General features: G+C 39.1%; 2 protein-coding genes across 4 annotated transcripts in view; both read left to right on the top strand.

Annotated features, from left to right (window-relative positions):
* Positions 1–4,810: 4,810 nt before the first annotated feature.
* Positions 4,811–26,236, top strand: part of LOC131193071 (olfactory receptor 10AC1-like) — a 42,422-nt gene continuing 20,996 nt past the window's right edge. Inside the window, exon 1 of one of the 3 annotated variants that reach the window (XM_058172861.1) lies at positions 4,811–4,832. The gene's annotated coding sequence lies outside the window, so the exon portion shown is untranslated. Of the gene's footprint in view, positions 4,833–7,586; positions 7,724–26,236 lie in introns of those variants that run through there. The other 2 variants (XM_058172859.1, XM_058172860.1) reach the window with 2 other exon arrangements.
* LOC131193070 (olfactory receptor 6M1-like) lies at positions 7,604–22,556 on the top strand. The gene is made up of 2 exons (XM_058172858.1): positions 7,604–7,723; positions 21,128–22,556. The coding sequence occupies exon 2, from the start codon at positions 21,128–21,130 to the stop codon at positions 22,148–22,150; it is 1,023 nt and encodes a 340-aa protein (XP_058028841.1). The 5' UTR covers positions 7,604–7,723; the 3' UTR covers positions 22,151–22,556.

The raw sequence follows: 26,236 nt of genomic DNA, 5'->3' as shown, positions 1-26,236 counted from the left end.
TCAGGAAAACTCACAATCTCGATCCCTTGGCAACCAGGGAAAGAATGGCCATTTTTTGAACCTACAGAATTATGGCAACTCACTTGGGAGTAGGAATGGCTAGGCAACTCAGTGGGTTAACTTTCTTTTGCCTTTCATGAGGGAAGCTGTCTGTTCATGAGCAACAGAGAAGCACAATCAAGCGTAGCACAAAGCACAAAGGAAATCATAGGATTGGAAGGGACCATGGTGGTCTACTAGTCCAACCCCCTGTCCAAGACAGAAGTCTTCATACCGTTTCAAATAATGGTTCAATCTGTTTTTGAACACCTCCAGCAATGGAGCACACACAACTCCAGGAGGCAATTGTTCCACTGCTTAATAGTTCTCACTGTAAGGAAATTCCTCCTTATTTCCAGGGTTGGATCTGTCTGAAGAGCTTCCACCCACTGCTTCTTGTCCTACCTCCAGCTACTATGGAGAATCAATACCCTCTTCCCTCTGGCAGCCCTTCATGTATGGGAATACTTCTATCATGCCTCCCCTCCTTCTTCTCTTCAAGGGGCTCTGCTTCTCTGCTGGGCCTCTTGGGCAATTTAACCTTCCTTTCGCTTTTGGGCCAAAACAACCTGGCATCTTTTGACCATCTGTTAGTGGGTGCAAATCCTGTGTGCTCAAAGGAAAAATTCCTTTTTTTTTTTGCTAACATAAATATTCAGAGCTAACTAGCTGAGCTGGTGACAAGAAATAGCACTTATGAAACTGAATCTATAACACATGAAACAAACAAAATGGTAAAAGTTATGTTTATGTATATTTATGTAGTTACTTACCAAGCACATCTAAATTATATTAAAGTAAAATATCTTCAGAATCCCCAAGGCATGTCACAACTTTTGAGCACCCCTAATGTTTGGAAATTGAAAGTTGAAAAATTTGACACACCCTACATTCAAAGCATATGAAATATTTGTGATAACTGATGGACTATAGATTAATTGTTGTCTTTTAAATGTAGCTTCATTGCTGGCAACCAGTGATTTCTAGATTATGTTATCGGCACATCTCATGGCAAGTATTTTAAGACTTCTCAGTTTGTGTAGCATAGTTCTACACCACTTTTGAGATTCTAGGATGAGATATGTGTCAGTCTGTGGCAGCCTTAAATGAGGAATCTAGTTAAAGAGCAAAGGCACAGATTTCTACCAATAATAATGAATGGGGTCATCCTTCCAAGAAAAAGTAGGCATTCATCTGATGCATTCTTTTCTACAGAGAGCAAAACAGGGAAATGTTGCATCCTTTTCAGAAGGTAAAGAAGGTCGGATTGACAAATTGCACTAAATCCGTGATGGCGAACCTAGGGCACGTGTGCCAGGTGGCACGCAGAGCCCTCTCTGTGGGCACGCATACCATCGCCAGCTGCTCTTCCAGGTTCCGTCACAGTCTTGAGACATGAACCCCCACTAGTCAAGTTGCAAAACCATCCTTACCCCTGGGAATGAAGATGTGTCTCCATCACAAGAGCTCTCCTGCTCTTCAATCCATTCCTGTGCCTTTTCAGTCTTGGCCAGTCCTGACATGTCAAAGACTATCCACCTAGCTCAGCCTCCCCTTTCTCAGGCCAGCCAGTTTTAGAGAGTCATTGAGGCCAACTGGAGGTTTATCTGTGTTTTCAGGGTCACCTGAGTAGTGCAAATGGGTATGGAGCCTTCTTGGAACTATTGAAAGGACTGGACTTGCTAAAAGAATGCAAATGACCAACTGTCTGCAAGGAGTATAAATCTTTCCATTCCCCACCATCCAGTAAGAGCTAAAAAAGCTTCTTGAATGAAAAGTGAAACTTCTTCAAAGAAAAGCAGGAAGTCCAGTTGCCTCTTAAAAAAATCACCTTTGGGTCTTGGTATAGATGCTATTGAAAGTCATTTAGAGATCCAGGAGATGTAGGTCAATTATTCCACTCATTCCAGGGTGTCCAGAGGCCATTGACAAGCACAACCAATACTATCTCAGTGCTATACCATATATCCAGACAGAAAAGAAGGTCTGCTTCATCCAGGGCTATCTGCAGGTGAAAGCCTTCCACCCTCTCAATAATTTTTCCCAAAAAGGGAAAGTTGGAGATTGGATAAAAGTTATCCAACAGGGTTGGGTCCAAGGGAGTGCATCATTACCTTCTTCAAAGCTGCTGGGATCATCCCTTTCTGAAAGGCACTAATCATCATTTTAATACTGTACCTTAATAAAATTCTATTTTCTATATACTAATAAAAGCTAGAAAAAACACGTTACTTTTGCTGGCTGCACATATTTAAAGCTATATTGTACAACGAAGTTTCCAATGAAGACCTTAAAAGGTTTTTAAGAATCAAGCACTAATGTTAACTGAAAATAATACTACCCATACTACTACTGTAGCCACAGAAGTGTTTCCAATTTATCCTGGTTCTTTAAGGCGAATATTAGAATTATTATATAATAATGAGATAGAAAGAAAAACTCAGAAAGAGCCTGCCCATTATGGTCACATGTTGCAACGGTCATTAGGTGAAGCGTCTCATCTAACAACCTGTCCATCACTGTCCTCCCCAATCGTTAAAGGAGTGTTAAGTGGAGCACAGGGTGCCTCAAAGTTAGGGGCAGCTTTTGGAGGCCTGGCAAACCCCAGGCCTACCTGCCCTGGTCCTCCCAAAGACTCCCCCACCCATGAGACACCCCATGGTCTACTTCCTGCCCTTGGGTCCCCACAGTCTTTTCCGACTCCCACTGGGTCCCTTAAACCCTTAGGGCTGATTCCCACCCCACCAGGCCAAAAACCCTCCTTCTCATTTACCTTTTGAAGAGTTATGAGGCCTTCAGAGCACTGGAATTGATTGCTTCTTTATGCAGCCAGATAGTGCTGTTCCAGAAGAAGCTGCCATTTTGTCCTACCCACAAAATTACACCTATGTTCCGGTTGTTGCCATGTGAACCAAGAACAAACAGCTTCATTTTGCTTTGTAAAAGTTTCTGCAGCCCTGTGCAAACCCTGTTAAGGCAGCCAAATCAAGCAGTTTGTCCGACAGCAGCCATTTTCTCCAAGCCCACAAGTGGGCAGGACAAAATGGCCGCCGCATTCATGTCATACAGTCCAGGGATAAACTGCTTCATTATGCTGCCTTAACAGGGTCTGAATAGTGCTAAAGAAGCTTCTGAATGCTCCAGAAAGGTTCTACACCGCAGCAAAATGAAATAGGTTGTCTAATGGCTGCCATTTTTCCCCCAGTCCACAAACGGGCAGGACAAAATGGTAGCTGTGTTCCCTCCATGTAGCTGAGGCCTTCCCACCTCTCCCAAGATGACATATGTACAGTTGCCTGTATCACACCTATAAGGAAGAATGTGAACTTTATAAGTCCTTCGGGCATTCAAAAGAGCTAGTTTTCCAGCTAATTCATTTTAAGAAACAATATAATCTTTTCTATAGTCAGCCTCTTTCGCTCCTGAGAGTAAGTATCAAAGTGGGTGTTAGCTAACTGCTGTTCTTAACAATGGCTCTATCAGGCAAAAGCAAAGACAAAGTGATTCAAATGAACCAGCCCTGCTTAAAGCTCATTTGGGGCACAAAAGGCTCTTAAGAGTTTGCCAATAAATTGCTAGGCCAGGCCCCTTACGTGAAGGCAACCAGTTTATTATTTTTCAAATTTCAGCTCCAAGCCAAATCAAAACAACTGTTAGTGACATCACTGGCTCCTTTCAAACTCATTGGCTGGAGGTTACCATGGCAAGCATCCACCTTTCCAGAATTGTCCATTAATCTGAACCACCGTTCTGGGAGACTGTTTAAAAATAACTGGAAAATGAGTGGATTGGATCATGGTTGGCACTGTCTGCATAGAAAAAATATCCCTCATTTGGGAATTCGGGTTTAAATTGCTGCCACAGGCTGCCAATCCAAATCCTGAGGGGAAATATATGTTATTCTGTTACTTGCTCTCACCTGATTTGATCGTAACCTCCACACCTGTGACTGAATCTCATCATCCACCAGGTGCACATCTCTGGAAGAAGGCTGGAGCCAGCTGGCTAGTGGGGAGGTGTGCTAAGAAAAATGTGCAAGAGCCAAACAATTGGCTTCAGGATGACTCAGTTTGAGGAGCATTGTGACCAAAAAGGTAAAAAATGACATGGCTTGAAATTTCAGGAAGTTAACTAAAAAGAGACTCCATTGGCTAGATATACTTCCAGTCCCACTGTTGTACATTAAATAGAATCAAACCTAGAGACTCTGGTGTCCTGACAAATAGTCAGTGTTGTTTCCCAAACACACACAGTCTGGTGACTGAAGTAACTTTTTACTTTTATTTTTTTAGATTTTGTATTGCACTTTTATTAAATAACTCAAGGTAGTGGATATACCTAAGACTTCTTCACACTTTTATTTTCCCCACAACAACAACCCTGTGAGGTGCAGCCATCTTCTTCTCTTTTCTCCACCTTTCCAAGCATTACAGATTTCTCCAGGGAGTTTCATCTGTATTGATGAAAATCAGTGTGGACTGTTAGTGACCACATAGATCAATTTTTTCCTAGATGAACTGCCCCAGTCTAGTCTTTCAGGTTTTCCAACAGGGCACCCATCACCACTATAATCCAATTCATTCACCTTGCCACAAATAATCCTCGTTTCTTTCTCCTCAGCTCTCTCAGCATTATGATGTTCTCCAGAAAGCTTGGTCTTAGCATGAGGCTGTTCTCAACACTTGGAATGAATCCCTGATGCTCTGTGGGCAAGAGGCTTGGACTTCAGCTTCCAGTCTTGCCATGGGTGGTGGTTCGCCTGGTAAGGACAGGGCATGTCTGACTCACATGTGGTAAGTGATCCCCCCACATCATTCCAAATGTTCCTCTCATCATTCCTCTCTTCCAAATCTCACTCCACTTGTGACTGGGAATCTCAGATTGACCATCTACTACTACCCACCATCTTCAGCCATCTCTTTTTAAGAAGAAGACTCCAAGGGCAAGAGAGAGCACCCTCTTGGTGCAGGAGGCCCCAATCCAAGCAGCTGAGCAGAGGAGCCTCCATTCTGCAGGAAGTAGAATCATCATGGCTGCCAGAGGGGCAGGCCCCTGCTACAGAGCCTGGGGTCAGAGCATACCCCTGATCCTCTATGGGGCTTCAGGTTTGGCTTAGAACCAACTCCCTTGAGCCAAGACCTAAAGACAGAAAGGGAAGGGATTGTTTGTGCTGTCCCCCCCCCCCGGCAATTCAGCTTCAGAATGCCCTTCCTTGTTGCTTTGCAGCAAATGATCTTGTCACACCAGAGCTTCAGTACAGTACAATTAATCAATTACATGATTCAATTACTGTATTCAATTCTTGAATACAGCTCGACTGTCTGGAACCCTCACCACATTTCTGACATCAATACAATTGAACATGTCCAGAAATATTTTACAAGAAGAGTTCTCCACTCCTCTGAATATAACAAAATACCTTATGCCACCAGACTTGAAATCCTGGGTTTAGAAAATTTAGAACTACGCCGCCTTCGACATGACCTGAGTTTAACTCATAGAATCATCTATTACAATGTCCTTCCTGTCAAAGACTACTTCAGCTTCAATTGCAACAATACACGAGCACACAATAGATTTAAGCTTAATGTTATCCGCTCCAATCTTGATTTCAGAAAATATAACTTCAGTTGTTAATGCTTGGAATAAACTACCTCAGTCTGTGGTCTCTTCCCAAAATCCCAAAAGCTTCAACCAAAAACTGTCTACTATTGACCTTACCCCATTCCTAAGAGGTCTGTAAGGGGCGTGCATAAGAGCACAAGCGTGCCTACCATTCCTGTCCTATTGTTTCCTTTTGTTATATCCAATTAATATAGTTATTACATACTCATACTTATATATATGCTTATATATTGTATAATTATTTCATGCTTATGCTTATATATACTGTGTGACAAAATAAATAAATAAATAAATAAATAAATAAATAAATAAATAAATAAATAAATAAATAAATAAATAAATAAATAAATAAATAAAATGAGAGTACTCCAGTCAGTACTCTCAGATTAGGAGAACTGAATTAAGGGTCTCCATCTTTTCCCAAGAGAAAACAGTTGTCTTTTTTTACCCAGGACTGGAAGAGATACTGGACTCCAATGCTTCTGCAGCCTGTGGCTCGTTCTTCTGGGTCTGATCTGACAGATCTGTTGAATCTGCCATGGAGTTCACATCAGAAACATCAGTAATGGACTCATATCCACAGCATCATAATTAGTGAAGGCCATATCTTCCTTGAGGCCCCTCAACTTCCATCAAATTTACAAATGAGAGTTATTCATATCAAGGCACAAATCCAAAGCTTTCTGCATCTCATCATGGACTCCAATGCCACTGCAAGCTATTCCTCACTCACTTGGGTTTGATTTGAAATATCAAGAATGGATTCCATATCCATTGAATCAGCCATGGAGTCCAGATCAAAAAAAACTACTAATGAACTCCACATCTATTGAAATCAGCTATGGAATCCACATCAGAAAAATCACTAATGGACTCCATATCCACAACATGACAATAAGTCCCTTTGGAAAAATAACTAATGGACTCTACATCCCTAAGAAAATAATCAGCCATGGATTCCACATTGCAAAGAAATCACTAAAAGATTCAAGTCTGCAAGGTAATAATCAGTTGTGGAATTCACATTGAAAAATCACTAATGGACTTCGTATCTGCAATATAATAATCAGAGTTCACATCAAAAAAATCAATGTATTCCATATCCAAAAAATAATAATCCATGATCTCCACATATTCTAGACTGCAGATACCAAAGGTATTCTGGGCATTCATCAAATTCTGCAAATGACAATTGTTCCCATTAAGGCATAAATCCAAAGTTCTCTGAATTCCAACTAGATGCCTAAAGCATAGGGTGCATTCAGCTTCTGCCCCAAAAGCTAGAGGACATATAACCATCTACAGATTAGTTTTTAAGTGTCCTAAACCCCTTAAAAAGAGTGCCACTTAAACTTCCAACCAGGACTTGAGCTATGATCTCCACCAGCCACATTGCCAGTGGAGAGCTCTTATCTCAAAACAAGCAGATATGTCAGATGTGTCTTATCAGAAGATCTCTCCCACTCCTCAACCAGTTGCTTTTTCACTCCCACCGGAGGTAAGATGTGGAAGAACATCCAGCAAGCTCAGTCTTCCCTGTCCAAGAAGAGTGAGTCAGCCTGTCAAACTTTTTGCCCTGCAAACCCCATGTGAACAGGAAACAGTCTTGGGAAGAGGCATTTGCAGCTCACAATGCTGCCCCACCTTGCCCAAAAGACAATGATGGTTCCAAGCATCATCATCCAGGCTGCTGAGAACATCTAGGGTGTTTTTTCATATATTGATTATAGTACTTTACGTAAGCAATGTTTATGTAAGTGTCAACACCTTGGCTGAGCAACGCATTAATTACTGCTTGCTAGAATACTGAGTCAAACGCCTTTTTGTAGTCAATGAAAGCCATGCACAGAGGCATGGTGTACTTGTGCCTTTCAGTGACTTGCTGAACAACCTGGATATGATCCATTGTGCTGTAGACACTTCTGAACTCTTCATGTTCCTTTGGCTGTGCATCATTTAATGTTCTCAGTATTGGTTTTTGCTATTATCTTGATGAAAACCTAAGTGACTGAAAGAAGGCTTATTGGACTTTAAATCATCTTGGGCCCCTTTCTTGTGTGTAAGTACAGATATTTTTCCTTCACTGAAGCATCTTGAGTATAGTTTTGCTAATATCTTGTGTAACCTATGGCCACCAGTCCACAGCATTTCAACCGTAACCCAGTCATTTCCTAAAGCTTTGCCATTTTTAGTTGATTTTATGGCACTTGATAATTCCTCCACTAGAGTATCTGGCATTTCCTCTTTCGTGGATGTTGTTACTTTTGAGTGATCTTAATCTTTGTATAGCTCTGAATAGAATTTTCCAATTATTTCTAAAATTTCCTGTCTTGTTCTACCATCTTCACATTTTAATGCAAAAACCTTTTTTGTATTTAAAAGTTTGCATTTTGCTCTGTTAATCCCTTTGTTTTCTTCAATTGCCTTTTTCACAGGTTTCAGGTTAAACTGAGTTGAACTGAGTTTTACGTTAAACTTTTCTTCTTGAAGTTGCCAATCTAGTCAAGAGAGATTTCCTCCCAACTCCCATCCAGACTTGAGGCATGACCTCTCATGTTGAAAAACTTTCCTTACTTTGAGGTAGAAGAGCTGATGCCATTGTAAAAGGAAGAGAGAAAGGGAAGGGATGTTCCTCTCCTACCTTTAGCCACTATGTGCACACTGAAGAACCAAGGCAGGAAGGAAGGGGCTCTATAAACTCCTTTCCATATTGGTCCTTTTTATCTAGTTCTTGGTTAATTTTAATTTTATAATTATTAATGTTGACTCTTATAGTCCATATTATCCAAGTATGTTTGATTGGGCCATTTGATCTTCTTCCCACTTGTGACCTTAAGCTAACCTTTGTTGTGAGAGGACAAAAAAACCTTCATGGCTCCCCAGAGCATGTTGATAACTTCCTTTTCTTTCTCAGTGACCTAATTTTGACTTCTCTCCTATTGGCATTCATTATCTAGTTTTATAATTAAAATAAAACTGAGAATTTTTGTCTTGATGATATCTTTTAAGTGACAATATAGGAATGCAATTACAAAAAAAGAGAGTAAATAAGCATTTGCTACTCTTGGTTGTATTTTAAATTATTTCATTATATTAGCTAGCTTTATTTTAAACATTTTTATTTTTTAATCTAAAACATATTTTCAAAATGTGCGGTCATTAAGCAAATCTGGCTTCCTCCATTGACTTTGCTTGTCTGAAACTGACTGGAAGGTTTACAAATGGTGATCACATGACCATTTGTAAACAGTGCAACTGTCATAAATACATGCCAATGGCCAAGCTCCCTAATTTTTATCACATGACATGAGGATGCTGCAATAATTATAAGTGTGAAAACCAATCATAAGACACTTTTTTCAATGCCATTGCAACTTTGGTCACTAAATGAATAGTTGTAAATTGAGGACTATCTGTAATACATTTGCCAAAATACGTTTCTTATTAAAAGAGAGAAGCATTTTTATAAATGCTAGAATATTTAATTATCATTCATATCGTGTTTGGAAAAAATGTTCTAAGTCTAAAAGGAAGCCTTTTTGCAGAGATGGAATTTTCTAAGTTTGTGGAGAAAAGTCTGAAGGAAAAGAACTTATTTTTTCTATTTAGTCTCTGCTGTCACCTAGTGGATTTTTCCAGTAATATCTATTTCTTTCCCTATGGACTGAGAAATATGTATCCATCCAGACATTGAGTAAACTCCCTTTCCATCAGGGGTGAAATCTAAAAATTTTCCCTACCAGTTCTGTGAGCGTGGCTTAATTGGTGGGCGTGGCTTGGTGGTCAGATGACTTGGTGGGCGTGGCCAATAACAATAAATAATAAAAATAATAAACAAAGTATAAAAAAACAATAAGAGGTATCAAAAACCAACTTTCACACTTTACACACAAACAACACAACACAACTGACTCACACACAATGTAAAAGCAGCTGCACTTCACACTTCACACAGCCACAAAAAGCTCAAAAACCAACTTTCACACTTTACACACACACAACTAACACACACACACACACAATATGCCACATATAGCTTTCTGAGACTTTGTGTGTTTGTGTAGTTAGAGTGAAACACTACAGAAACACACCAAATCGCAGAAAGCTGCACAAATATTATTTTATTTTATTTTATTTTATTTTATTGTGGACTTCAAATCCCAGAGTTCCTCAGCCAGCAAAGCCAGCCAGTTGATCACCGAGGAAATAGATTAGCTGAGCGATTGATTCTGTCTGGCTGAAACTGAAACTGCTTTCAGGCTTTGGCCATGCATTCATCAGTAATCAGGTAAGTGCCTTAGAATCTCTACTCTTGTAGAAAACATGTTTTCTACAAGTAAGAGTACAAGTAAGGTTCTGCTGATGAGATCTCAGAGGAGACTTTAAATTTTTTTTTAAAAGATTAAAGTCTCTGCCGATCTCAGCTGAGGGGCGGGATCCTCAAAGGCTTTTTTTTTACTTTTAAAGGCCTGTTTCGGCTGAAGCAAAACCGGCTTTTAAAAGTAAAAAAAAAAAAATCTCTGCAGATGGTGCGGCTCAGCAGAGGCGGGGGGGTGGGGCCAGGGATTTTTGCTACCGGTCCTCCGAAACAGCAGCCACCATCGCTACCGGATCGCCCGATCCGGTAGCATTTCACCCCTGCTTTCCATATTTCTAACAATGTGGTCCCAATCTTGGTTTCAGTAGAAAAAATCAAATTATCACAAAACAGTTCATAACTTCAAACTTCAAGCATTGCTTATATTAGATGTCCAATATATCATAGCAAAATATCTTAAGCCCTAGTCAAAACAGAAAAAAAATCTAGATACTATTCTGTAGTCATTTATTCAGTTTGAAAGTGTCTTAATTAGACAAACCAGGTCAGATTTAATCTGGGTCTTTGGGAGTCTTTCATACATATCTTGTATGAAAACTTAAAAGAACAAATATCTCTGGAGATCTCAGTCATCCAGGTCATGGATGTCCCAAAAGTGCTTTTTCAAAAGGCAATTGGACTTTATTTTTCCTTGAAGACATTTTGCTTCTCATCCAAGAAGCTTCTATGTTCTAAATGAATGGTGGAGGATGAAAGGATTTATATTCCTTGCAATCATCTAATCATTAGCACTCTTTCTGAGAATCGTTGAGGCCACTTAGAGGTTTATATGTGCCTTCAGGGTCACCTGAATAGTGCAAATCGGCGTGGAACCTTCTTGAAACTGCTGAAAGAACTGTGTTGCAAACAGGATATAGGTGGTATTGTATCCCTCCCCCTCTGCTGAGAGTGGGTGTTCAATCTTAATGTTGATGGCCTCTTTGACCTTCTTTCTAACAAGTGGTCCTCTCTGTCCAAAATGTGGACTTTTCTGTCTTCAAAAGAGTGACCTTTGTCTTTCAAATGCAGATGGACTGCTGTTCTATTCTTTTGAAAGAACAAAGGGTAATATATGAATCAGTGTATGATTTTTATAGAAGCAAAGAGGCAAACAAGAAAGGATGGGTTATATATATATTGTTCATACAAACTATTTTTTATTGCCTGTTTTTAATTCCAAAGAGATTCTGAATTAAGTCTGGTTAATTCAATGTTTTGTTAAAAACGAAGATAAATCCAGGCAATCAACTAACTGCACAGACAATATGAGCTGGTTTCTCTTATGAATGCTTTTTGTAGCTGTATCAGCAATCATGAAGGATTTCATCAATTATTTGCAAATCATTGGTACAAGCATAGTTTTTAGTGTCTAGACAATCTTCGTTATCACTAAATTCATAATGAAATTATAGAGTTGGAAGAGAAAATTTAAGCCAATAGGTCTAACCTTCTGCTCTATGCAAGGATCTAAATAAAAGTATCCCAGGGGTATATTTGCTTGACCTTTGCTTGATCACGTTCCATTTCCTCTACTTCATCCTCTAAGTCTTTAATAAAAAAATCTAATACTAACTGAATTTGAAAGGAATTTGAAAGGAAACTACAACCACCTATCTCCACAACCTCCATCTCAGACACACCAACAACAGCCAAGCCTCCTACAACTGACCCCATCCCATTGGGTTCACAACTCCTAGTGATCACAGAAAAGGAAGTGCAGGACCTATTTCACAGACAAAAGCCAGGAAAAGCTCCAGGCCCATACAAGATAACTCCTTCTTGCTTAAAAGTCTGTGCTGAACAATTGGCCCCCATCTTCACCCATATCTTCAATAAATCACTAGAGATGTGTTATGTTCCTTCTTGCTTCAAATGCTCTACCATCATCCTAGTGCCGAAAAAGCCCACCATCAAGGAACTGAATGACTACAGACCAGTTGCATTAACATCTGTAGTCATGAAAACCTTTGAAAGGCTAGTGCTGTCCCACTTGAAAACCATCACGGATCTGCTGTTAGACCCCTTGCAATTTGCATATCGAGCAAATAGATCAACAGATGATGCTGTTGATGTGGCTCTGCACTACATCCTACAACATCTTGAATCCCCAAAGATCTATACAAGGGTCCTCTTTGTAGACTTTAGTTCAGCATTCAATACCATCATCCCAGACACTCTTCTAACTAAGCTAAACCAGCTACAGGTACCTGAACAGACTTGTAAGTGGATCACAAGCTTCCTAACAAACAGGAAGCAGCAGGTGAAGCTAAGCAGGATCACATCAGATACCTGTACAATTAGCACAGGGGCCCCCTAAGGCTGTTTGCTCTCCCCACTTCTCTTCTCTCTGTATACCAATGACTGCATCTCTGACAATCCATCTGTTAAACTACTGAAGTTCGCAGATGACACAACAGTGATTGGTCTCATTCGAGACAATGATGAATCCACATAGAGACAGGAGGTCGAACGACTAGCCTCGTGGTGCAACCAGAACAATCTGGAACTGAACACACTCAAAACCATAGAAATGGTGGTAGACTTTAGGAGAAACCCTTCTTTTTTTATTTTTTATTGAAAAAGTTTTACAACAACAATTAAATTTTGCCCCCTCCCCTCCTCCCTCCCCCTCCTTCTCCCCTTCCTCCAAAACCCCCCTCCCCCCCAACTTCCCGGAGCAAACACAAGGTATAGTTCATTAAACAGTCATACATTAAATTTTTAAAATCTAACACAATTATAATCCTCTCTCACATATCCTAACTTCTTCCATTAAAATCAAAATGGAGAAACCCTTCTATACTTCCACCTCTCACAATACTTGATAACACAGTATCAACAGTAGAAACCTTCCAATTTCTAGGTTTACCATATCGCAAGATCTAAAATGGACAACTAACATCAAAAACATCATCAAAAAAGGATAGCAAAGAATGTTTTTTCTGCGCCAACTCAGAAAGCTCAAACTGCCCAAGGAGCTGCTGATCCAGTTCTACAGAGGAATTATTGAGTCTGTCAGCTGCACCTCTATAACTGTCTGGTTTGGTTCTGCAACCCAACAAGACAGACACAGACTTCAGAGGATAATTAGAACTGCAGAAAAAATAATTGCTACCAATCTGCCTTCCATTGAGGATCTGTATACTGCACGAATCAAGAAGAGGGCCGTGAAAATATTTGCAGATCCCTCACATCCTGGACATTAACTGTTTTATTTATTTTTTTATTTATTTTGTCATACAGTATATATAAGCGTAAGCATGAAATAACTATACAATATATAAGCATATATATATAAGTATGGGTATGTAATAACTATATTAACTGGATATAATGAAAGGAAACAATAGGACAGGAACAGTAGGCACTCTTGTGCTCTTATGCATGCCCCTTACAGACCTCTTAGGAATGGGGTAAGGTCAATAGTAGACAGTTTTTGGTTGAAGCTTTTGGGATTTTGGGAAGAGACCACAGACTGAGGTAGTTTATTCCAAGCATTAACAGCTCTGTTACTGAAGTCATATTTTCTGAAATCAAGATTGGAGCGGATAACATTAAGCTTAAATCTATTGTGTGCTCGTGTATTGTTGCAATTGAAGCTGAAGTAGTCTTTGACAGGAAGGACATTGTAATAGATGATTCTATGAGTTAAACTCAAATCATGCCAAAGACGGCGTAGTTCTAAATTTTCTAAACCCAGGATTTCAAGTCTGGTGGCATAAGGTATTTTGTTGTATTCAGAGGAGTGGAGAACTCTTCTTGTATTTCTGGACACGTTCAATTGTATTGATGTCAGAAATGTGGTATGGGTTCCATATAGTCGAGCTGTATTCAAGAATCTAGCAAATGTTTTATATGCTCTGGTTAGTAGTGTAGTAAACTGTTTCAATTCCTACCCTCCAAATGACGCTATAGAGCACTGCACACGAGAACAACTAGACACAAGAACAGTTTTTCCCCGAAGGCCATCACTCTGCTAAGCAAATAATTCCCTCAACACTGTCAAACTATTTACTAAATCTGCACTATTAATCTTCTCATCATTCCCATCACCTAGCTCCTTCCACTTATGACTGTATGACTGTAACTTTGTTGCTGGTAATGACTATCATTAAGTGTTGTATCATTAAGTCTTAAGTTTGTACCCTATGACCATCATTAAGTGTTGTAAGCGTTGTTCCTTGATGAGGGTATCTTTTCTTTTATGTACACTGAGAGCATATGCACCAAGACAAATTCCTTGTGTGTCTAATCATACTTGGCCAATAAAAAATTCTATTCTATTCTAAAAAATTCTATTTATTAATGACATGTAGTTGGCTAATAGATAATATTCTAGAAGACAGAAATAAAATTTAAAACAAACCTGATAGGCTGGATCAACAAAAGTATACTTTCTAGATCAGTGGAAGTAATTGTTCCACAGTCTTCTGCTTTGGTCATTTTGAATAGCTCCGAGCGCCATATTTTAAGAATGGTTCACAGAAATTAAAACTGGCTCAAAAAAAAAGGAATGAAGATCATTAAGAGACCAAAGTCCTATGAAAGGAGGAGTGAAGACACTTAAGGGATTTCAGGGACTAGAAATTAAGCTCTATGAAAGAAGATTTAAAAATTGGATATGTTTAAACCAGAGAAAATGGTGTTGAAGAAGTAGATGACAGTACTCTTTGTGCTTTATGCCTAAAATGGGACTATAATTCCTGGACTCCTGGTTTCTAGCCTGGTCTACTACACCAAGCTGGCTCTCAGATGGTATACCATATTTGAATGAATGTAGTTGTCGGGCTTCAAGCTAGACATAGGGGTAAATCTTGATTCTCCAGACACCTAGTCCTATATTCAGGAACTGGTTTTTCAGCAGACGTTTCACAGACATAGCACCATAAATTTAATTTCTTGATTTCAAACAAAAATGAAGGCACAGAAGACCTGCTTACTGAAGCACACACCACTCAGATCCTCTGTATAGATTTGTACTCCAGTATTTATGGCATTTTTTCTCCTGCCTTTCTAAGTTACAGATACTGAATTTTTTGTCTTCATGGCTTTGAGACTGGAAGGCAGATGATCAGAACTGACATAAAGTTCTGTCTGTTGGAATGAATCAACTGATGGAATAGTATGAATTAAATTGATATTCTCAGGACTGTCATCATTTCTACTTCATTTCAGATTCTTCTTGATATCTGAGAATGTACCATGCCAACAGTATCAGAATAAGTAACTAGGCTTTCTATCGCCTTGTTACTTTCTCAACAGAAATTTAAAATTTAAAACTATTGTTAAAATGATACAAAACCCCATTTAAAAACTAAATTTAAAACTAAAACCCTAGGCCAGCCCTGCATAGATAAATAGATGTGTCTTAAGCTCGTGGCGGAAGGTTCGAAGGTCAGGAAGTTGGCGAAGTCCTGGGGGAAGCTCGTTCCAGAGGGTGGGGGCCCCCACAGAGAAGGCCCTTCCCTTAGGTGTCGCCAGTCGGCACTGCCTGGCGGACGGCACCTTAAGGAGTCCCTCTCTGTGAGAGCGTACAGGTCGGTGGGAGGCAATCGGTGGCAGTAGGCGGTCCCATAAATAACCCGGCCCTATGCCATGGAGCGCTTTAAAGATGGTAACCAAAACCTTGAAGCGCACCCGAAAGGCCACAGGTAGCCAGTGCAGTCTGCGCAGGAGTGGTGTCACATGGGAGCCACGAGGCTCCCGCACAGCTGCATTCTGAACCAACTGAAGCCTCCGGATGCTCTTCAAGGGGAGCCCCATGTAGAGAGCATTGCAGTAATATGGCAAGATCTAACAGCTGGTGCAATTGAAGACACCCCAAAATTTATCTTTATCTCCAAACACATAATTTGCATCTCCAAAAAATTGTTTCCAGTTGGTGAAAATTAATGATGCAGTTTCTGACTGTACTAAAGTAGAAATACATGAAAAGTGCAATGTACACTAACCTTGTTTTTAAATGACAGGGAGCAATTTTAGGAATTGCTGAAAGGGGGAGGGAAGGGAGGGGGGAAGGAGGATCTGGAAAACTAACTATAAACCAGTCAGTTGGATATCAATACCTGAAAAAAATTCTAGAGCAGATCATAAAAAGATTCCACACTGAATATAACTCAGGACTGTGATGTGGCTGCATACAGCATACAGTTGCATACAGCATACAGTTGATAGCATTGAAAGAAGCAGAGTTTCCAAATCCCATGAAACAATTACCCCACTTTGACCAGACTTCCTCCTCCTCAGAAAAAAATTCCCATACTTAGTCAGGAAAAAAATGAAAAAAACTGGGAAATTCAAAGAAGAGCCATATGGTTGATCAGGAAACTAGAAACCAAGACTCATGAATACAGCTGTATTACAGCAGTCTTGAGATAATAAGCAATAAGCACTTAAACTTATATACCACTTCATGGTGCTTTACAGCCCTCTCTAAGTGGTTTACAGAGTCAGACTATTGCCCCCAACAATCTGGGTCCTCATTTTACCTACCTCGGAATGATGGAAGGCTGAGTCAACTGTCAAGGTTCCAGAAAAACCTCTTCTGCATAAAAAAATTCTGAAGCCATTGTCTTTCAAAGTTCTTTACTAGCATAAGGAAACTGGCATACGATGAGTGAGATTCCAAAACTGAAACTTCCGGATTCTTTTCTCAGTTATACAAACCCCAAGAGTCCCACTCCCCTAACCGCTTTGCCGGTCACATGGTCCAACATTCTTCCACTTTATTCGAAACCTCTTCTTGCCACTCCTTCTGCAGATGCAAACACAATCTGACTGTTGTGCCTCGCTCGCTCCCCCCGCCGCAGCCGGGCCCCTCTTATCTCCTGCCGGACGCTGATACTGCTGAAGAATGTCCTGGCATGCCTCCAGCCCCCAGCCCTGGCACCATGCCCGGACAAACCGAACAAACAAACCTCCCTCCGATAGTATGTGCGCCTGAAGCCAGCCACGAGCTGGGATTACCAACAGCTGGAGACGAAATGATGCAATGGATAGATCCACGCTTCCAGAGAATGGAGAGGCAACATCACCAAAAGGAAGGGAGGGGCAGGCCTGGATAAGTGCTGAGTCATGGAGCCACACCCCATGGCCTATATAAAGGATCTGCTTTCTGGTATTCTCTGAGTCAGGCAAAGTCTAATCTGGATTGCTGAAGTCACATCTTGGATTCCTGCCTGCCCTGAGGACTCTGATAGAACTTTGGCAGAGCTGCAGAGGCATGCTTGATACGGACTTCCCCGACCCGGCCGTCAGAGAAGGAGTGGGACATGACACCGACCTTGACCGCTTGAAGACTGTTACCACATCCATCACCCTCCCTTCTTCCCCTCAGGGGAGAAATGTGGCAGCGTTTGGAAACCTACAGCCTAGTATGGTTTCCAGGGCTGACATCAACCTTGAGCCTGGTGAGAGTCAATCTGCCAAACTGCTGGCAGCCTGCATACTGCATTCTAACCACTGCGCCACCGCGGCTCATTTGAGATGAGAAGTTTGAGGAAAGATGTGAAAGCACACCACCTGGGAAAGGATCAGGATCACCATGTGACTGCACCCAATGTTATGACTTTTTTTTTTTTTGAGTGGTAATTTATCGCACCTAATGGCCATTTTTTGCTAGAAACCAAAAGTAAATGCTAGTTTCCAGCAAAAAATATCTTAAATTGTGGTCACATGACTGTGGGATGCTGCAAATGACCCTAAATGCCCAAAATGGACCATGGGGACAGGGTGAGATGGGTAGGGTGAGATGGCAGCCATCAGAATTTCCAAAGCAGGTCATGAGTAACTCTGAGGAAGCCTGTGGTAACTTTAAATACTTTTTAAGCAACCAGTCATAAGTCGAAGACTATCTGTAGAATGGAACTAAGTCTGAAAAAAAGGGCGATATGTAAAGACATGAAATGAGAATAATGTCCTCTGATCTTTATTCAGAGACCATATTAGTATTTCAACATTTTCCATATTATTGGATATGATGACTAATGGTTAAATAGAAAGAAACATCCACAGGGATATGTTTCCTCCAGAGGTTAATGTTTGTATTAATAAACAGTGCAATTTCTGATCTCAGAAGCCACATTCTCAAGAAAAAAGAAGCCATTGTAATATTATTACAGATGATAGAAGTTAATTTTAATACATTTCATTAACCAAATGCTATTACAAGAAATGAAGATAGGAATTATGCACAGGAGCAATATTTGAAAGGCTGTGATGCAGGAATACCATCTTAGTGAATTTAATCTGAAAATGCCCAGAATTGCACTGCAAACTACTACATTTTGGGAGGTAAAATTATTACTTTCTATACATTTATTAAGTTATCTCTGCATCCATTATGTGAAGAAAAATCTTTGTTTTAAATTATTTTGTTGGGGGGGGGTGGAAATCCATTGCTCAGTTTATCATGAATCTGTTGTTCATTAAGTGTGCAGAGATTAATAAAAGCAAAAAAGCAAAGGGTGGAAGTAATCTCTGATGCTTGAGTATTATATAATTCAAGGACAATTAGTGGTTCTCTGCTTCTAAGCATTTTGTATGAAAGTTCTTTGAACTATATTAATTCTGAATCAGAATTACGTCAGAAACTGCATAATTCAACTTGCTTGTCTGAAAGATCATAATGCAGAATGAGGAAAAAGAATATTATGTTCATTGAATTCCTAAAAAGCAATATCTTGAATTATGATGATGATGATGGGATACCGTGTGTATAAGAAGATACAGTGAGTATAAGAAGATATAATGGCTATGCTTATTGTATCTAGCAATTGTGTGTGACAGTGATTATGATCAAAGGCAAATGTTGCTGATTATTTAGAACTTAAACAATATCCCCTCATTTACTAGGTCAGGTCTATTCAGATCATTTATATTAAAGATTTGTTCCAAAAAGATGATGTGAAGAGGAGGAAATATCTAATATTTATTATGATGAAAAGATCTCTAAAGTTGTCCCAAATTTCAGTCTAAAAGACAAAAAAAGAGAGGAAAGAACAGAGAAGAGAAAAATAGACAAATCTGATGTACTTTACTCTTCAGGTGATATAGTTTTAAAATAAGAAGTAAGACTTCAGGAATGATTGCAATGGGATCTTGTTCCTGTAGCCACGGCATTTTTGAGTGACAAAATGATTACGGTCCAGATTTGCAATAATGAACAGTACTCATATAGTTCTCTACACTAGTTTCTCACAGGAGAGTCATCTGTGAGAGGAGAACAAAAACAAAGGAAAATAGAATAGAGTTTCTTTATAAATAATTAACAATAAAGACATCGCTTATTTGTCCTTCTCAATGAGTTACCTTGTAGTCCAACCTGGTTAGAATAATGTTTTTGTACTTCTAAATACAAAAAAAATCACAAACTTAGTCTAAGTTATCTATTATATTTTAAAAATAAGTTGGTACATATTCCAGTAAAACAGCAAAACACCAGTAGAGTATAGCAAATCATGAGAATGTGGTTTCTAGTCCTGCTTTAGGCATGAAAGCTGTTTGGGTGACCATGGGCCAATCAGTCTCTCTCAGTCCAGTTCACCTCACAGGGTTATTGGGGTGGGGAAAATAGGAGAAAGAAGGAGATATTCGATATGTTCACTGCCTTGAATTATTTAAAAAATACAGGTACAGTAAATAAAACAAAGAACCATTACCACAATTGACCCAAAATTTCAGTCTAAAAGACAAAAAGAGAGGAAAGAACAGAGAAGAGAAAATAGACAAATCTGATGTACTTTACTCTTCAGGTGATATAGTTTTAAAAATAAAGTAAGACTTCAGGAATGATTGCAATGGGATCTTGTTCCTGTAGCCACGGCATTTTTGAGTGACAAAATGATTACGGTCCAGATTTGCAATAATGAACAGTACTCATATAGTTCTCTACACTAGTTTCTCACAGGAGAGTCATCTGTGAGAGGAGAACAAAAACAAAGGAAAATAGAATAGAGTTTCTTTATAAATAATTAACAATAAAGACATCGCTTATTTGTCCTTCTCAATGAGTTACCTTGTAGTCCAACCTGGTTAGAATAATGTTTTTGTACTTCTAAATACAAAAAAAATCACAAACTTAGTCTAAGTTATCTATTATATTTTAAAAATAAGTTGGTACATATTCCAGTAAAACAGCAAAACACCAGTAGAGTATAGCAAATCATGAGAATGTGGTTTCTAGTCCTGCTTTAGGCATGAAAGCTGTTTGGGTGACCATGGGCCAATCAGTCTCTCTCAGTCCAGTTCACCTCACAGGGTTATTGGGGTGGGGAAAATAGGAGAAAGAAGGAGATATTCGATATGTTCACTGCCTTGAATTATTTAAAAAATACAGGTACAGTAAATAAAACAAAGAACCATTACCACAATTGACCCAAAATTTCAGTTGCTAAGCAAGACAATTAGTTTTGCCTCATTTTAGGACCTTTCTTGCCACCGTTATTAAGTAAATCACTGCAGTTGTTAACTTAGTAACAATTAAGTGAATCTGACTTCCCCATTGATTTTGCTTGTCAGAGGGTCACAAAAGATGAGCCCATGATCAAGGACATTGCAACTGTCATAAATACATGACAGTTGCCAAGCATCCAAATTTTGATTATTTGACCAATGGGGATGCTGCAATGGTTGTAAGTGTGAAAATCGGCCATAATTCATTTTTTTCAGTGCTGTTGTAACTTCAAAAAATCACTAAACAAATAATTGTAAGTCAAGACTACCTGTAATAAAGGCAAGGTATAAATAAAGAATAAATAAATATTGGATGTACAAAGAAACAGCTGACTTTTATTTTTGCATTACTAAACCTCCAGATGATATGAAAATTCACTTAATTCTTTGACATTTCTAATATACAATAAAAGTGAAATGTTGTAGGTATAGAAGTTTTTACTGATTGAGTTTCATCCATGGTCTATGTTCTATGTTCCATGCCATATTTCATTTCCCAAATATTTCCTTGAAAAATATAGTTCACCCCAACTCTTTCCTTTTAGCATGTAGTTCTGCAAGACAATAGTGAGACTGATGTTCTTTTCTTCCAGTTAATTTGATTGTGATTGAATTACTATCCTCTTGCAGACTCACTTTTTTCTATTTCTCCAGATGAAGCCCAGGATGGATGCAGTGACAATCAATAATAACCAGAGCCTTGGACAAGTTGTGACGGAGTTCATTCTGTTAGGGTTTCCTCAGGTCCAGGTGTTAGAAATTTTCCTTTTTGCAATCATCTCTATTATTTTCACTCTCACTCTCTTGGGCAATCTGATTATCATCAGTGTTGTAGTAACTGATGTTCATCTTCATACACCCATGTACTTTTTTCTGGGAAATCTTTCCCTTCTGGAAATATTCTTCACCTCAGCCATTGTGCCCAAGATGTTGACTAACTTGTTGGCTAAGAAGAAGACCATCTCATTTTCAGCTTGCATTGCTCAGTGTCACTTCTATTTCTTCCTGGGGTCCACTGAGTTACTTCTTCTCAGTGTGATGTCCATTGACCGCTATGTTGCAATCTGTAACCCACTGCGCTATCCCACCATAATGAACAGTCATGTCTGCATCTCTCTGGTGGTTAGTTGCTGGGCGGGCGGCTTTTTGCATATCCTGTGGCCAACAGTAGTGATATCCCAGCTCCCTTTCTGTGGCCCAAATGTAATCAATCACTTCTTTTGTGACAGCACCTCACTCTTGAAGCTTTCTTGCTCTGACACACAGCTCATTGAACTTGTTGACGTGCTTCTTGCTTCCTTTATGCTTGTGGGCACTCTATTGCTCATCACAGTATCTTACATCTACATTATCTCCACTGTGCTTAGGATCCCATCAGCCACTGGGAGGCGCAAGGCCTTTTCTACCTGTGCCTCACATATCACGGTGGTGACAATCTATTATGGCAGTTCCATTTTTATGTATGCTCAGCCAGCCCAGAGCTCCTCTCTGGAGTTCAACAAAGTGGTGGCCATTCTGACAGCTGTTGTGACACCACTTCTAAATCCCCTTATTTACAGCCTGAGAAATGAAAAAGTATTGGATGCCCTGAAAGGAATGATGAAGAGGAAGCATGCTTCCCAGAGAAGCAGAGAATTTTTGATACGATTTCTTATCTTCCATGCAAATCCACCTTAATCAATACGAGGTTTGTCATGGATTCTACGAATTAGCTGCTGTATGTGGAAGAGACATGATCTCCATGATGAACCAGACACTGTTAATGCTTGGGCTTTGTTTTAATCTCCTTTTTTCTGATGAGATGTCGATAGAGCCAATGAATATCAAAGGCGAATTACTGTAATACTTGAAGCCTAAGCTAAAAGTTCAAGATAACTATTTTTTGTTGAATCGTAACAACAAACCTGTATTGAATATTAAAATAAGTTCAGTTGCTGGAAAACAAACAAACAGTTAAATTTAAATTAAACAATTAGCCTTCTGTGATTTTTTTTTCATTTTTAAATTGTAAAATTTAAACTTGTTTGAATTTTGTTTTTACATGTACTTTTAGATATGTTTTATATTGTTTTATTATGTTGTTTGTAAACCTCCCAGAGTCACTTAGGTGAGTTGGGCAGTGTTGAAATGTAATAAATAAATAAATAAAATATTTTTATTTTTTAAAAATGGAGAAATTAAAAAATAAAGAAAAAGAAGAGTTCTCTCATGACCTCAGAGAAAGATAGAAACCACATAAAATAAAGTTGGATAGAAGACCTCTAAGGTCCCTTCAAACCCTATTACTCTATGTTCTGTGTTGTAGATATGGTCCTATGTTTGTTCACTGCTTGAGTTTTGTCTGACATATAACCTGGTAAAATGTACGGATTGAAGAGTGAAGAAAAGAACCATAATTTTCTCCAAAAGCCTTACCATTCTGGGGGGGCCCAACATTTAGATCCAAACTATTTATAGTTTTTAAGCTTAAAATCAACACCTGGAATTATATTTAGAAAGCAGTTGATAATCTATACAGATCTTCAACACTGACTCAATCCTTTTTTTTAATCAAAAGAAACTGATAGAGTTCCGTAAAGAGTACTTTTGATATTAGCAAGTAACAACCAGGTGTCATGATGGGAATCTGAGCCACTTAATGGGGAAGGTGTAGTCAGTATTTGACAGGAAACACAGGCAGATAAGCTAATTCTACTTTATTGTAAAACTATATTAATCTTGTAAGTTATCCTGCCATCACCTTTGCAGTTGATAAATTAGGGACGATCTCTCTTTAGCGTCTTGCTTCACCACTATGCAGCTGTGAGCTATCCTCATCTGATTATTCCTTAGGCTGCATCTCGTCACCCAGTCTCCCAAAATCATACGCACGTACCTTACACAGGATCACTGGATCCTTTTTTTAAAAAAAAATACTTTATTGAACTTTTATTACATTAAAAACATAAGAAAAAATAAAGAAAAGAAAAAACAAACAGAAAATTATATCACTTGACAGGTATTTGTGGTGTTTTTCTTATAACAATAATCCGTGCCTTATTTACAAAAATTAAATTGTGGATCTCTGGATCCTTAATACTCCAGTTTTCCTTAATTTCTCAGTGACTTTTGTTACCCTTAATCATAATACCCTTCTGAACCAGTGGTGGGATTTTGCTGGTTCGGGAGAACCATTAGTTAAATTGCTGCCTAGCCCCTCCCCTCCATTCCCTGTCCCTTCCAGAAGTCCTCACACACCCCATTTTGGCTCCCAGATAAGTGCAGGGAGGCCTCCTAGGCCCAAAATGGGCCACGGGAGTTGTGGGGCTCCCCCTGTTGCCTGTTTTCGCTCCCAAGAGGCTGCAAGGAAGCCTAGGCCTAAAATGAGGCACAGGTGTGTGGCGCATGTCCCCCACGGCCCATTTTTGTTCCCAGGAGGCTGTAGGGAGGCCTCCTAGGCCCAGAGCGGGGCATGGGGGTGCAGCGCGGTCCCCCTGCAGCCTGTTTTTGCTCCCAGGAGGCTGCAAAAAGGATTACTAGGCCCAAAAGGATGCGGGGGGGGCGCATCCCCCCATGGCCCGTTTTTGCTCCCAGGGGGGTGCAGGAGGCCAAGTGCTGCCTGTCACACCCCTTGGTCACACCCACTTTGGCCACACTTACCTAGCTGGTCATTAGGGCAGATAACTGGTTGTTAAATTATTTGAATCCCACCACTTTTCTGAACCAACTGCTATATAGAAATTGGGAGCCACAGTGGGAGCCATAGTGTTGCAGTGGTTCTCTTGTTGGTGATAGGGGAGAAGCTTTATTCCAAAGTCTCTGGTTTGTAGGGTAGCACAGGGCTGAAAATTCTCCTGTTTAACATTTACATGAAGATATGGATGAAGTAATCTGTTGACATTGTCAACAAGTAATCTGCCTTCCATTGAGGACCTGTATACTGCACGAATCAAGAAGAGGGCCGTGAAAATATTTACAGATCCCTCACATCCTGGACATAAACTGTTTCAACTCCTACCCTCAAAACGACGCTATAGAGCACTGCACACCACAACAACTAGATACAAGAACAGTTTTTTCCCGAAGGCCATCACTCTGCTAAACAAATAATTCCATCAACACTGTCAAACTATTTACTAAATCTGCGCTACTATTAATCTTCTCATTGTTCCCATCACCAATCTCCTTCCACTTATGACTGTATGACTGTAACTTTGTTGCTGGCAGTCCTTATGATTTATATTGATATATTGACCATCAATTGTGTTGTAAATGTTGTACCTTTTTTTTTTTATTGAAAGAGTTTTAAAAAACAAAAACATTTTTCCCCCTTTTTTCCCCCCTCCCTCCCAAAAACCCCTTCCCCTCCTCCCCGGCTTCCCGGGTCAATCACAAGGTATTGTTGTACATAAACCAAACATAGAATAAAATTTTCCCTTCCAATCCAAGTAACCACATCCAAAGCTTTTCATCTCCCGACCCCCTCCCCATTATATAAAATAACTTTCTAATTATTCAAAGGCAATCTGATATTTCTTAATCTGATATCTATTTTGTAGATAATCAATCCATTTTTTCCATTCAATTAAATATCTTTCCTGCGTATTGTCTTTTAAAAAAGCTGAGATTTTAGCCATCTCAGCCAAATTAATAACTTTCAATATCCATTCTTCTATTGTAGGTATCTCTTCTTTCTTCCAGTATTGTCCAATCAACAGTCTTGCTGCTGTTATTAAATTCAGAATCAATTTAGTCTCAATCCCTGTACAATCCATTATAATTCCCAAAAGGAAAAATTGTGGCAGGAACTTTATCTTCTTCTTCAGTACATTTTGAATAATCCACCAAATTCTTATCCAAAAGACCTTAATTTTCTTGCAAGTCCACCAAATATGAAAATATGTAGCATCATCACAATCACACCTCCAACATTTCGCTTGGATATTAGGATACATACATGATAATTTTTTGGGATCTAAATGCCATCTATAAAACATCTTATAAAAATTTTCCCTTAAATTCTGTGCTTGTGTAAACTTAACATTTCTAAAATTTTCTCCCATGTTTCCAACATTATTGGTTCCTGAATATTCTGTGCCCATTTTATCATACAATCCTTTACCAAATCCTTTTCCGAATCTATTTCAAGCAACACATTATACAATCTCTTTATATGCTCCTGGGTCTGATTTCTAATTTGCTTTATTAAATTTTCCTCCCTTTGCATTATACCAATTTTTTGATCTTCTTTCCATCTAGCACTTATTTGCCCATATTGAAACCAAGTATAATTCCTCCCTTCTTCATTTAATACCTGTAATGATTTTAATTGCAATCTACCTCCTTCAGCATACAAAAGTTCTTTATAAGTAATCATTTCCTGTTTCTGTTCTATATTTATATTCTCTATTGCATGTCTAGGGCTCGCCCATATAGGAATCTTGTAATCTAATTTATAGGAATATTTTTCCAGACCATAAAGAGCACTTCTCAACACATGATTCTTAAAAGCCCTATCCACTTTTTTCATAAAATAAATCGCATGCCATCCATATAACAAGTCATAACCTTCTATATTCAAAATTCTTTCCTCTGTTAAGTTAAACCAGTCACTTATTACTGAAAGGGTTACTGCTTCATAATATAGTTTAAAGTTAGGCATTCTTAAACCACCTCTTTCCCGTGAGTCCTGTATTATTTTCATTTTAACCCTCGCCTTTTTACCCTGCCATATAAATTTGTTAATCCCAATCTGCCAATCTTCCAAATTTTTATCCTTTTTAA

Source organism: Ahaetulla prasina, chromosome 2 (genome assembly GCF_028640845.1).
Source record: "Ahaetulla prasina isolate Xishuangbanna chromosome 2, ASM2864084v1, whole genome shotgun sequence".
Lineage (NCBI taxonomy): Eukaryota > Metazoa > Chordata > Lepidosauria > Squamata > Colubridae > Ahaetulla > Ahaetulla prasina.
This window is presented reverse-complemented; position numbering and strand designations above follow the sequence as displayed.

Coding starts and splice junctions, on each gene's coding strand:
- LOC131193070 (XM_058172858.1), top strand. CDS start 21,128: ATGAAGCCCAGGATGGATGCAGTGACAATCAATAATAACCAGAGCCTT.